This window comes from Macrobrachium nipponense, chromosome 39 (genome assembly GCF_015104395.2).
Source record: "Macrobrachium nipponense isolate FS-2020 chromosome 39, ASM1510439v2, whole genome shotgun sequence".
NCBI lineage: Eukaryota > Metazoa > Arthropoda > Malacostraca > Decapoda > Palaemonidae > Macrobrachium > Macrobrachium nipponense.
The window spans coordinates 7,624,500-7,639,499 of NC_061099.1; the positions used below are offsets into that span (position 1 = coordinate 7,624,500).

The following is a 15,000-nucleotide window of genomic DNA, read 5'->3' on the forward strand; positions in this document are numbered from 1 at the left end:
AGTGAGGGAATGATGAAAACTCCCACCCTCTCTCTTTCTCTCTCTCTCTCGTATATAGTCAGTCAGGGTATTATGGAAAACACTCTCTCTCTCTCTCTCTCTCTCTCTCTCTGTACATATAGAGTGAGGGAATTATAGAAAGCACACACACACTCACACACACTCTCTCTCTCTCTCTCTCTCTCTCCGCCCGTCGTCCCGTTTGAGGTGCATAACAGCACAACATCTTCACAGGAAAAGAGACACATTTTCAAAACACTGCCTCTCTCTCCGCTGTTCAATTTTTCCCCCAATTAATCGGGTCTGGCCACCTTTGTTTTGTTCCTCTCTCTCTCTCTCTCTCTCTCTCTCTCTCTCTCTCTCTCTCTCTCTCTCTCTCTTTCTATTTATCTTTTCCTCCATTAATCAACAGGGGGGGGAAATATACCAGCCCATCAGAGATGAAAGCAGGAGAGAGCAAATAATAACGAGACGGAAAAGAATCTGTCTGCCTCTTCGTCTTTCTATAAGCCATAAAGAAGATTGAAAGATTGCAGTGTGCCGTGTCTCTTCTCTTCGGCACCATTAGCTGTATTGGCCCTTTTCCACTTAATCCTTTCATATATTGGCCATTTTCCACTCCTATGTTTTCATTTTTTATGATTTGCTCTTCTATTATGGGCCCGGGGAGGTAAATAGTATACGAGTTGGAGTGGTTCTTTCCCAGCATAGGAATAATGCAGTACATTACCAAGTCACTTAATTTCTTTATCTGTTCCTATTATTGAATACATAAAATATTAATGGTGTTTTTGGTGGTGTCAGACAGTAAGAGGACATCAATACCAATTAAATAATAGTGCAATTGAAAGAAAAGGAAACCAACAGCAATAATAAATTAAAAAAAATTAATGATAGGATATAGGAAGTAAAACAACGCTGACGATGTTCAGTGAATCATTACACTGAAATTGATGGGAGAGAAAACGGCGTTCACAATCACAAAAGACGCACAAATAAATGATGAAATTGTGTTAATGATGAGAGAATCGAGAGGGTTTGGATAAAAGGCCCTAATAACCCACAGAGAAAAAAGAAATTAGGAAAAATTAAGTTCTGTTGCACACACACAAGTTATAATTACAGTTAATCCAGGATGAGCCTCAATTTCACAACGTGAGACGATGCACGAAGTCCTGGAATTGTTCCCTGGATGTAGATCTTTTAGAATATATCTCAAGAAATGGAAAGAAATAAATACATTTGAGAGTAAATCTCAAGAAATGGGATGAAAAAGAAATAAATACATTTGAGAGTAAATCCCAAGAAATGGGAAGAAATAAATATATTTCAGAGTAAATCTCAAGAAATGAGAAGAAATAAATATATTTCAGAGTAAACCCAATCCCAAGAAATGGGAAGAAATAAATTATATTTCAGAGTAAATCTCAAGAAATGGGAAGAAATAAATATATTTCAGAGTAAATCTCAAGAAATGGGAAGAAATAAGTATATTTCAGAGTAAATCTCAAGAAATGGGAAGAAATAAATATATTTCAGAGTAAATCTCAAGAAATGGGAAGAAATAAATACATCTGAATATTTCAAGAGTAAATCTCAAGGAGAGGGAAGACTTCCATTTTAAGAGTAAATCTCAAGAATAGGTAAGAAATAAGAATATTTTAGATTAAATCTCAAGACAAGAGAAATAAATATATTTAAATCTCAAGAAACGGGAAATACTAAGAAATGGGAAGAAATAAATACATTTTAAAGTAAATCTCAAGAAAAGGGAAGAAATAAATATATTTTATGAGTAAATCACAAGGAGAGAGAAATGAATATATTATAGAGTGAATCTCAAGAAAAGGGAAGAAATAAATACATATCAGAGTTAGTTTCAAGAAAAGTAAATTATTAATAAATATAATTTGAATAAATCCATAGAAAAGGGAAGAAATAAATACATTTCAGAGTAAATCTCAAGAAAATGAAATTATTAATAAATATAATTTGAATTAATATCAAGAAGAGAGAATGAATAAATATACTTTGAATAAATCTCAAGAAAAGGGAAGAAATATATACATTTCAGAGATAGTTTCTAGAAAAGGAAATTATTAATAAATATAATTTGAATTAATATCAAGAAAAGGAAATTAATAAATACATGTTGAGTATAAATCCCAAGAAAAGGGAAGAAATAAATACATTTCAGAGTAAATCTCAAGAAAAGGAAATTATTAATATAATTTGAATTAATATCAAGAAAAGGGAATTAATAAATATAATTTGAATAAATCTCAAGAAAAGTGAAGAAATAAATACATTTCAGAGTAAATCTCACGAGAGGGAAATTAAAAAATACAATTTGAATAAATCGCAAGAAAATGGAAGAAATATACTGAAGAGTATCTCTCAAGAAAAGGGAAGAAACAAATAAATACATTTCCGAGTAAATCTCGAGAAATGGGAGGAAACAAATCAACGCACGAAATATAAGAAATGAGAAAGAGAAGACAAAAGAAAACGTGGACAGATTTGTAAGAAAATGATGGCTTACGGTACTGTAAGAGGTGTCACGGCAACAACTGTTCACACTGGAAGCAAATATAAAGCATAAAGAAAACTAGTCCATTTTGGCAGAAAACAATTAACATACGAGCACACAAAGAGTGTGTATTGCTACTCTGCAAAACAAGGCGTGACCCGACCTCCAGCTTATCAGGGGCGCGTGCTAAAATCTGCTGTCAAATAGTGCGTTGTTTAACCAGTGAAAATTAAAATAAAAGCTATATTTTTTTTTTAAATAATTGTTCTGTACTGTTTAACATGCACATTATTCATGTTTTACATTTTCATTCTTATAAATAAATCATAAATACCCAAACCTAAGATTTCTGTATCTTTAACTCTACGCGAAACACCTTTTTCAGACGTTTTTAGGTTTTTCCAAAGGGCTTTCCTACACCCCCAAAACAAGAACAACAACAGGAAGAACAAAAACAACAATAATAAATTAGTTTATATGCTTACTCCCAGAGTAAGAGAAAATATGGGAGCTGGTAGATCCCTCGTAACAGATGAACCTTTAAAGGGAAGCACAGAGTCAACTACTTGGAGAAGGCTATGATCTCCTGTTTAAGAAACACACATCCGATAATACAAATTCTCTGAGAGAGAGAGAGAGAGAGAGAGAGAGAGAGAGAGAGAGAGAGAGAGAGATTCTCTCCCTTTCCCAGAAGTTTAATGCATACCAAATGAGACAAGTAAATTCTTAATAAATAAACGCGAGTGGAAATAAATAGTCTACTATGAGTAACAGAACGGAAAAGATCAAAGTAAAGCCAATATGCATTTATATTTGTATGCATGTATACAAGCCCACGCAAACACAGAAGGGGCAAATGAACTTGAATAATTTATTGTCACCTGCGACCCACAAAACCCTCACAGGCTGTGATAGACAATGTGATCGATGACTTAACCTGATGGAATGATGGAATAGATGGAATGATATGATCATAAAAAGTACCACACAACTGTGTGATTTACTTTGGAGACTTAAAAGAGCACTGGATACGTTCCAGGATTAAAATCTATTCCCTGAACTATGTCTATACAGAGAAAACAACCTAGCACAATATACAGAGAGAACAACCTACCAATAATAAAACGCATAAAACATTCAGAACTTTCGTGAGAAACATGAAAGCTGTGTGCGTTTCCATGTCGTCAAACATAGCGCAAGGGAGAAATGAACTTCCTAGCAAATGCTGACAATTTTCAATGTACTCAATGCATCTTTTGATGCTCGAGATTCTACTTAACTACTATCATAGCTAAACTTGAAGAAGCCTAACAACAGTTGTTTTCCTTTCACACAATTATGTTTGGTGTCGAATTCGAATCAAGGATTAAACCACTAAAACAAATTTGAAGCAAATGGCACAATTCAAACGCGAAAATTTAGGACCACGTAATGAGACCAAAACAAACCACTATAACCAACGGATTTACTGATAATAATATGTTTACAAGCGCTCTATTTCTGGACGCAACGCAGCACAACACATGCCATTTAAAGACTGAACCATCTATAAATAACCCGAGTACAAAGTTTCATTTGCCTCTGAGACTTACAGAAAGTGTCTACGAAAATACGAACCGGGAATCATGATTTTCCCGCCCTTGATGAACCTCTGCCGAGGAACACGCCAAATCACATTCCTAATTAACTAACTAACTAACTTGGGCGTTTTTAAGATGTAGCATAAGACAATTTAATGTTCGAGAAATATGAGAAAACTTCAAAACTCAACCTGCATCACTCTACAGCATCAATGACGAACAACCTGACTGCTCTTGCCTACCAGCTACCCCTCATTCAGGTCTATGCGCAAGTGCCATGTAACTTGTTTCCACGGCATACATAAATGGCATTATGACCCCGAGGCCTAACGGGAGTGGTCATCAAAAGGGGGCGAACGTCATTTCCTTTTTCCTGCGATGTTGGAGAGACGGAACGAGAGCACTGAAAATATTTTCATTTCTTCGGGGGCTAAGTTGTGGCGTTTTTCTCGAGGTTAGGGTCTTCCTAGCATATTTGAGAGAGAGAGAGAGAGAGAGAGAGAGAGAGAGCACGCATGATCTACGATACACGAAAAACAGACACATCTACAACACACAAAATTATAATGTTCGTTGAAATCTTGACTGAAGAGGCTAAAATAAGAGATTATCAACATGTTTAAGTTAATCTGGCCCGTTTTCTACTGAACTGAGTTTACCTTTCCCTTAATGCTTTTGTGCTACTAATGCGATGAGTTATTAATCAAGGAACATATGGGAAATTAAGTTATCAATTAAGGAACGTGTGGGAAATTGTTATTATTCAAGGAGCATATGGGAAATTAAGATACGGATCAAAGAACGTATGGGAAATGAGGTATGAATCAACGAACATTTATGGGAAATAAGGTATGAATCAAAGAAAATACGGGAAATTAAGGTATGACTCAAGGAACACATGGGAAATAAGGTATGAATCAAGGAACAAATGATAGGAAATTAAGGTATGAATCAAGGAACATATGAGAAATTAAGTTGTTATTCAAGGAACATATGAGAAATATTCGAGGTTGCTTGGATAGAACAGACCCAGTTGTCCAGCTGAGTGCACAAGGAAGCCTCGTGTATGAAAAAAAAAAATAAATAAATAGGGAAGAAGTAAAGGATGAGTAAACAGACCCACTTTTTATTTGTCAAATAACCTCTATTCTTTATTTTTCTACTTAGTTAAAGCTGCCGATTTTGTGGCTTGAATTAAAAAAACTATCTAAAGACAGAGTCAAAATTGAATCTGCTATTTTCACCGAATTCTATCTGATGGTTTTGTGGCTTCAAGTGTAAAAAAAAAATAAAAATAAATAAATAAATAAATAAATAAAGTCTAAAGACAAATACGGAATAAATCTGCATAGAAAATTTTCTACACAAGTTAAATTTACCGATTTTGTGGCTTGAATAAAAAAATTGAAAAAATAGAAAGGCCTAAAGATAAAGAAGTAAAGATAAATCTAAAAACTAAATATCTGCGCACATAGAGAGATCAGTGAATATACAGATGATATAACGGACACGCCCTTCTGCCAAACCGAAAAATGTATAATGAAATGAAAAGTCTCGACACTCAGTTACGCGGATCCATTACTGTAGGAGAAAAAAAAACCCCGAAGGAGGAAGTACTGCTCCCTTTTTAACGGACGAAAAGCACGTGGGACCAAACCTCCATTCGTTACTTTCGAAAAATAACCCTCGTAACAAAGAAGGGGAAGAGGGGGGTTGGTGGTGGGAGGGGGGAGGGAGGGTGAGGAGGGAGGGAAGGAGATTACTTATTAAGCGGCAGAATATGTAGTAAGCCTCGGGATCACTTTAAAACAGAATATATACAAAACGCAAGGGACTCTTCGGACCCTCATTCCAGTTGAGAAAAACGCGCTCACAACAGGAGAGGGGGAAAGACTCCTTAATAAAGTAACACACATGAACGCTCATTAAAGAGTAATGGGAGAAGAAGGGAGCAACTTCCCCCTCCCGCCCCCAAACCCCCCTGATACCCTTTCCCATCCCCCCCAAACCCTTTAAAGCATGACGCCATGATGATGAAAAGGACATCCATTGCAAGACGCAGAAAGAGAACAGGAGGATCTGCCGGAATAAGGTGAGGGGGGATTCCTCCCCTTGGGGACTCCTCCTTCTCTCCTCCTCCTCCTCCTTCCTCCTCTCGTGGAATCCTCCTGTTTCGGAGTTCTTTCTCATCCTTGGGTTCCTCGGCGAAGGCTTCATTAACAGGGGGCAAAAATGAAACCGGGTTGCCGACCCCAAAGGAAAAGACCCACTAGGAACGCAATGATGAGGAAATATTTAGAGAAAAGGAGAGGGGGAAAAGTATGGCCGGAGAGAGAGAGAGAGAGAGAGAGAGAGAGAGAGAGAGAGAGAGATGGAAAAGTTATAATTAGGAGATGGCCAGGAGGATCTTTAAGGGAGCATGAAAAGCCGCGTCAAGATTTGACTAACGAAATTAACAGATCAGCGAAGCGAGAGAGAGAGAGAGAGAGAGAGAGAGAGAGAGAGAGAGAGAGAGAGCTGAAAGTACGTATGTTAATGCAAAGACTCTCTCTCTCTCTCTCTCTCTCTCTCTCATTGAAAGTAAATACGTTATTAATTCACAAAGACATTCGAGTGTGGTCCCCTGTCACTAATGCTATCTAATAACTAATGAGGAAAAAATAGAGGCGATCTCATCTTATCCTTTTTTTTCTTTCTTTCTTTCTCTCCCTGTTTTTTCTGTCTTTCTTTTCCGAGCTGGAAGAGAGAGAGAGAGAGAGAGAGAGAGAGAGAGAGATGGATCTATTTCCCAAAGGAGAGGGAAATGACCTTAAAGAGAATCTTTCAGTCTACAGTGAGGGCGCTAAAGGCTTCCAGTAATCATAGTCATACTGAGCTAATCTAGGTAACAATATCGAAATCAAATCAGTCATTTAGTTCTATTCTCACGTAAAAAATACGTATATCGTAGCTTAACCAGACCACTCCGCTGATTAACAGCTCTCCTAGGGTTGACCCGAAGGATTAGATATTTTTTCGTGGCTAGTAACCAACTGGTTACTTAGCAACGGGACCTACAGGATGTTGTGGGATCCGAACCACATTATATGGAGAAATACATTTCTAATAACCAGAAATAAATTCCTCTGATTCTACGTTGGCAGAGCGGGGAAACGAACTTGGACTACCAAATCGGTGGGCGAACATGCAACCCACTCGTTCAACGAGGAACTTGCGTAAAAATCTCAGCTGTCATGTGCGGTTTTTTTCTGCACAAAATAGATTTTTCACAAGCTACGAAAAAATATTTTTTTATTTAAGTTGATGCCTACATACACATGCACACCTCAGGTGTTACTGTACAGTTTCAGTTTTTTTCGTTCAGTACAAAATACGTTTCTCAAGCTTCCAAAAAGCACAAATTCTGATTTTGTTTCACAAGCTTCCAAAAAGCACAAATTCTAATTTAAGTTGAAAGCACATCTCTAATATATACTTAACAGATACAATTAATTTTTTTCTCGAACATTTGCATGCAAACGTTAATTTTTACTGTTCTGTCTAGTTATTTGTTCTGCACAAAAAAAAAAAAAAACCTTTCGAAAGCTAAAGTTCAAAGTACATTTCTTTTATATGTTACGAGCAGATAGCGAAACCTGGCACTTCACGAACTGCCTGAAATTTCAGACAGATAGCGAAATGCACTGGGGGATATTTGAAAAACAAAAATTTTGATTCAAGCTGAAAGCATATTTCCAGTACATACTGAACGAATATATACTTTTTTTCTAAGACCTTTGCATGCAAAGGATACTTATTCTCAGCTTCTTCATTGGAGGTAAAGCTTTTTCAGCAAGAAATTACGTGTTTGTTAAGGGATTTGGATTCTGATTATATATATACATATATACATATTATAATATATATATATATATATCTATATATATATATATATTATATATATATATATACATATACAATTATCTGTACAAAAAATCTTTTCTAAAGCGAACAGCAGCCAATCACCAAAAAAGAAAGAAAAAAAAAAAGTCACTTTATCCATAGTTTAGAATAATCCTTAAAAAGAAGAAAAAAAAAAAAGATCAGACGGACAACGCATGCACAGACGCGGGAAGAAACAACTCTCCCCCCCCCCCCACCCCCCAACCCCCACCCCCACCCCAACCCTCCCCTCTCCCCACCCACCCCCCTACCCCAAAAACCGCTCGTTGCGCAGATGAGCGAGATTATGAATGAAAGATTCCCAGATTCCCGGATTCCCGGAATTCCCAACTGCAAGACGCTGGGAGGGCAGGTGTTTAGCGAAGAAGAAGTTTGCTGCCGCAAATTAAGTTGTCTTGAGAAATACCCGAGTTTAAGAACGAAGGTGCGAGGAGCTTTATAAATGGCCGACTTTGCAAAGGTTTTTTTTTTTTTTTTTTTTTTTTTTTTTTCCCCGTCCCCTCAGGCCTAATTGAATTATTAGAGTCGAGAGGAGAATGTTACTGGGAGGTCGACGAGTGATGATGTTCAATGAGCAGTCTCGTTTTTTAAATCCCATCTACAAAGCTTTTATGTTTGTACAAAGCTTCGCTGCTTGAATAAACAGCAAAGGCTATACCGATTAGTATTGGAAGGGTAACACTACTACTTATCTGTTCGCTATGTAAATGAATGATATTCAGTGAGTAGTATCATTTATAATCCCACCATGCAAAGCTTTTATTTGTATAAACAGCAAAGGTTATAGTGATTAGTATTGGAAGGGTAACACTAAATCTCATTCTTTCGGTATGTAAATAAACAAATCTGAAGAAGTAATGTAATGTTACATATCTACAGTGCTATACGATTACTGATTATCCTCTGTTATATTGGGTACTGCCAATAGCAACAGTCGTCTACAGTCTGTTGCAAGACCCAGTTCATTGTTTGAGTGTGGTTAATGGTCCATACTCATGTGTGAAGGATTATGTACCAATTTCTTCGAATCTACAATAATACAATTTAGGTACAATTAACTTTTCTTATAGCGTCATGCCGAATCGAATGCACCGTTGACCTTTAACCTTTAACTGAAAAATCTTAAGGGATCCGTTCTCCTAAATGCTCGCATGGGGGATCCAGTTCTGCCGCGAGTCTAGAAAGATACAAGGAAATGTTCTTTCAACTAAATGACCGTTTCAATTAAGCCGGTAAAGACACCTTCATGTGTTTTATATAAGAATAAAATAAGCCTGCAGGTGAAGCTTGCAGGATAACTTAAAAGAGTTATTTCATTAAGCTCTCGCGTCGCTTTTCTATAACTATATACAAAAAAGAATATAAAATTCACTTCACATCTACGTCTCTGTACTGATAGCTGTCACTTGTTTAATCTAATAAGATACAATACCTAATAAGTCCCCCAATAGTTATGAGAGATGCAGAATTTCATCTTAAAAAAAAAAAAAAAAAAAAAAAAAAAAAAAAAAAAAAAAAAAAAAAAAAAACTCGTAAAACTGGTCTTACATCTCGTTACTAATTAATATAACAAATTTCTAAATCTATAAAATACAGAACTTAATTGTAAGTTATTCCTAAATCTGTAAAATAAAGAGCTCAACAAATATGTTATTCCTAAACCTAGAAAATAGAGCTTAATAAGTAAGTTACTCCTAATTCTATAAAATACAGAAATTAATAAGCAAGATATTCCTAAATCCATAAAATACAGACCCTCATAAGTAAGTAATTCCCAAACCTATAAAATGCAGAGTCTAATAGGCAAGTCATTCCTAAATCTATAAAATGCAGAGCCATATAAGTAAGTCATTCCTCATTCTATAAAATAGAGAGCCTAATAAATAAGTTGTTCGAAAGACAAAGACTTCCATCATCCTTCATTTTCCTCACAAAAATCTCGATTCATATCTCACCTAACAAACGTCTGGAAGTACACCAACTTTCTCCCGCTGCAAAACTTCTGGAATATAATATGTCGTCAATACTAAAAAAAAAACTTTTGGAATATGTCATCAATTCTAATATGTTGGAAGACGCTTTTTAAAACGGGTCTAACGCAAGATCTCCCGAAATTGAAGGACCTCACAACTCTCCCAGCTATCTTTTCTTCGTCCGCGGATCATCCAAAATTTAAAAATGACAGCGACTTTTTCTGTAACAGATTTGGAGGAATTACATTCACACATCAGCTGACTTGCGTTCTTCTTCTTCTTCTTCTTCTTCTTCTTCTTCTTCTTCTTCTGTGAAATCCGAAATTCCTTATTATTCTTTTTTCATGGATGACCTCATTCTGTTGCACTCCTTCCGAAATATCTTTGTCATCTAAGCATCATGACAAAGTTTTCATAATAATCATGTTTAGAAATAGGATTCGTTAACGTCGCTGCAGGTAGAAACAGCATCTTGAGGTTAGCTAGCGAAATGCTGCATAAGTTAGCAATACTTATATGAGCTTTATGCTTTATCTTTTAAACTCTATTACTTGACCACACCTTACTGCATTTCAATACATACTGGTATTTAGTTATGGGGGTAAGGTAATTATATATATATATATATATATATATATATATATATATATAATATATATATATATATATATATATATATATATATATATATATATATTCATAATAATATAAGCAAATGTATTTGAACCAATGCCTCAATTAGAAGCATATTGTTCACACTAGTGATAAAAACGTTTATGTAAGTATGTGTATATACATCTCTCTCTCTCTCTTCTCTTCTCTCTCTCTCTCTCTCTCTCTCTCTCTCTTCTGTATATATATAATATCTATATATATATATATATATATCTATATGTATATATATACATATAGCTAGATATATATATATATATTTATATATATATATGGTATATATCTATATGTAATATATATAGCATATGCATATATATTTATACATAAACTGTATACATATTATATATATATATATATATATATATACTATATATATATATATTATATATATATATATATATATATAACATACATACTATATATATACACTACCATCCAGGAAATAATTACAGAGAAAATGTATCGATTTATGCAACCTAAAACAACGAAGACCGGAAATTCATATCATATTAGAAGCGCCCCATAGAATCCATATGAGTTCACCATATAGGCAGAGGATAAAGATTCTTCATAATAACATATGCATGGGATAACACCTGTTGATGGAAATACTGGGAATGGAAATACTGGAATAGTCTCTAAAATAACAAATAATTAATACATATTCATATATAACTATGAATATATATGCATGCATGTATATATATTTATATATATATATATATATTATATATATATATATATTATATGTATATATACATACATACATATATACAATACAGTGGGTTTGTGTATCTTTATAAACTATTGAATTTATACTGGTTGTTGTTAACAGAAGAGACAAAGTGTTTTTACTAAACGCTGTAACTACGCTGTCAAATTCAACACAGATCACACACACACACACACCACACATATATATATATATATATATATATATATTATATACTATATATATATATATATATATATATATATATATATATATATATATATCTATATATATATATATATATATATATATATATATATATATCTATATATATATATATAGATATATATATATATATATATATATATATATATATATATATATATATATATATATATATATATATATAGTCTATTATGGACAAACCGGTAAATCTCTTTCACAACGACTCAAACAACACACATATTCTGTGAGAACTGGACAAATATCGAATGCATTATTCGTACATATGAGAGATTTAGATCATCCTATTAACTGGAGTCAAGCAAGAGTCTTAATTCCATGTAATGACGCAGTTAAAAGGAAATATCATTGAATCAAATAAAATGGAAATGTTCTAAATTTAAGTCTTGGTTTATCTAAACCCGATGCCTTCATAATGAAAAAAGTTGTAAATAAATATAAGCAACAAACTTAATATATTCAGTTTTTTACATGTTTTGGACTATATGGATACCTTGTAGTTTCTGTTAGGGTTAAATCTATGTTTAAGTTTGTGACCGTTTGATATCCGATAATCCTACATTATCTCTTTGACTTTTACCCTTTTGACAATTAACCATCTGGAATTCTTGATCTTCTTATTTCACTGAATAAGTCTCTTCCAATTTCTATTTGGTCCTTTCGTTCCTTTGACATGTCTAGTAAAGACGAAACCGCTTGGATTTCTGCCTATCATTTTCCTGTGGGCATACGCTTATATATATATATATATATATATATATATATATATATAAATATATATATATATATATATATATATTATATATAAAATTTTCTGTGTTTTCCTTCTTTCACTAAAAGAGTAACAACGCCAGACCAGCAAAATTTGTTCATTTCCCTTCATATTATATATAAATATAGAATTTTTCTACGATAGAGGGATGGATAGGGGAACCAACAAGGAAAAGGGGGCACCACCCTTGGCCCTATCCCTAAAAAAAAAAAAAGAAAAAAAAAAAGACCAAAAATAAAAGCCAAGGGTCGTAGGGTCGTAGGTTCGGGTTGTTGGGGAGGAGGCGTGAGGGGGGGGGGGGGAGGGGGGGGGGGAGGTCGGTGGACCTCCAAAATTGCCAACTCTCTCGGAGAGGAAGACTCTAACCCCCCTAACCCCAACCCGCCCATTGAATTTCCTTTCCTTTCCAGCGAAGTCGCTGAGGGATATTTCTCTTTTTGACCCTTCCAGATCGGGCTGCAGGGGCACGCAGGGCTGCGCCCTCTCACGGACGGCATCCAGAGGGTGCAGTGGGCGGGGACGGCGTCCGTAGTGGAGCGGGTGAGCATCCGGGGGCTGCTTCCGGACAGTCACCACTACATAACCTACGACGGCTCCCTTACACAACCGCCCTGCCACGAGACCGTCACCTGGATTCTACTCAACAGACCCGTCTACATCACTAAGCAGCAGGTACACAGCTGTGAGAGAGAGAGAGAGAGAGAGAGAGAGAGAGAGAGAGAGAGAGAGAGCTTATGTCAATTACAAGGGGAAAGAGGAAAAAAGTGCTTTAAAATAAAACTTGAGAGAGAGAGAGAGAGAGAGAGAGAGAGAGAGGAGAGAGAGAGAGAGAGAGAGAGAGAGAGAGAGCTTATGTTTATTACAAAGGGGAAACGGTAAAAAGTGCTTATAAGAGAGAGAAGAGAAAGAGAGGAGAGAGAGAGAGAGAGAGAGAGAGCTTATGTTTATTACAAAGGGGAAACGGGTAAAAAGTGCTTATAAGAGAGAGAGAGAGAGAGAGAGAGAGAGAGAGAGAGGAGAGAGAGAGAGCCTTATGTGTTATTACAAAGGGAAAGGAAACGGGTAAAAAGTGCTTATAAAAAAAGAGAGAGAGAGAGAGAGAGAGAGAGAGAGAGAGAGAGAGAGAGAGAGAGAGCTTATGTTTATTACAAAGGGGAAACGAGTAAAAAGTACTTATAAAAAGAGAGAGAGAGAGAGAGAGAGAGAGAGAGAGAGAGAGAGAGAGAGAGCTTATGTTTATTACAAAGGGGAAACGGGTAAAAAGTGCTTATAAAAGAGAGGAGAGAGAGAGAAGGTTATGTTTATTACAAGGGGAAAAGGCGGGGTAAAAAAGTGCTTCTATGAGAGAGAGAGAGAGATGAGATAGAGAGAGAGAGAGAGAGAGAGAGAGAGAGTCTTTTACAAAGAGAAAACACGGGCAGAAAGTGCTTCTATGAGAGAGAGAGAGAGAGAGAGAGAGAGAGAGTCTTCTACAAAAGGAAAACACGTGTAGAAAGTGTTTATATGAGAGAGAGAGAGAGAGAGAGAGAAGAGAGAGAGAGAAACTCCCGTTTCGAAAAACAACCCTTTTTATTCACTTCTGTTTTGAAAGACTTCCCATTCACGCTAATGTTTTAGTTTTAGTTAGCATAAACAGGATCAAGTGAAGCGTGCCGCACCACAACGAGTTGTTTTTTTCCAGTAAATTAATGACGCATTTCGTTGATGACTGTTTAATGTAATGCAGCGGAAAATCTACTTTGCGTTAGATAGATAAACAACAAATAAACAAAATTGGTCATGTTTTTTTCCCGAAAATAACAGCATCATTCCCCTTTCTCCGTTTCCTATTGTACAAGTTATATACATACCGACTTATCAATTCCTTTGAGAGTGTCTGCACAGTATGTTAATTCAATAATCATTTGGTCTATATTGATACATCTTGATTTTCCCTACTCTTCCTCACTTTCTTTGGGTCTTCCGTTATCATGCTCTACTCAAGTTCAACTTTCGAAAGTGAAAGCCACTTGAACAGTCTTGACAGTCCATCGCTTCTAATCGACCAGACTGACAATCCAGTCAGCATGTTCCAGTCAGCCTTGCTCACAGATCCCTTGATGCTTTATCACATTAACTGTAATATCTTTCTTAAAACCCATAGAAATTGAAGCCTCATTTTACAAATCAAGACTAACCTGATCTTACTTTAGTATTCAGACTGGCACTGAACTTTGTGCAATATATAAAAACAGCAACTCTTCATTTTACTACTCAGAATGAGTCACAGCGTGTTTGCTATAGAGGTAACTGTCACATTATTTTTTTGTAAGCCTGAATTACAGTTTTTTTTGCATTCCATACAAAAACTGCATTTTACTCTATAATCAAAACCCAAGTCACCTTATTCTTACAAACGAGCCGAAAGGTCACTTCAGTTCTGCAATGCAGTTTGACAGACATAACATTATCGCAGATCGGAATAAAAGCCTTATTATTTTCGTGTGTAAATTGACAGGGCACTGTACCCTCCTATAATTCAGAATAAGACATCACACATCTGCCTGCATTCCTGTGATCAAGAATAACGGTGAATA

At 35.5% G+C, this 15,000-nt stretch overlaps 2 protein-coding genes across 4 annotated transcripts in view; one reads left to right on the forward strand and one right to left on the reverse strand.

The window, feature by feature from the left end:
• Positions 1–15,000, reverse strand: part of LOC135210092 (gastrula zinc finger protein XlCGF26.1-like) — a 798,432-nt gene that overhangs the window by 228,025 nt on the left and 555,407 nt on the right. The gene's annotated exons all lie outside the window — the stretch shown is intronic.
• The window catches only part of LOC135210094 (carbonic anhydrase-related protein 10-like), a 221,850-nt gene that overhangs the window by 199,969 nt on the left and 6,881 nt on the right, over positions 1–15,000 (forward strand). Inside the window, exon 7 of the mRNA XM_064242896.1 lies at positions 12,875–13,096. Within this exon, the coding sequence (XP_064098966.1) occupies positions 12,875–13,096 (222 nt within the window). The remainder of the gene's footprint in view (positions 1–12,874; positions 13,097–15,000) is intronic.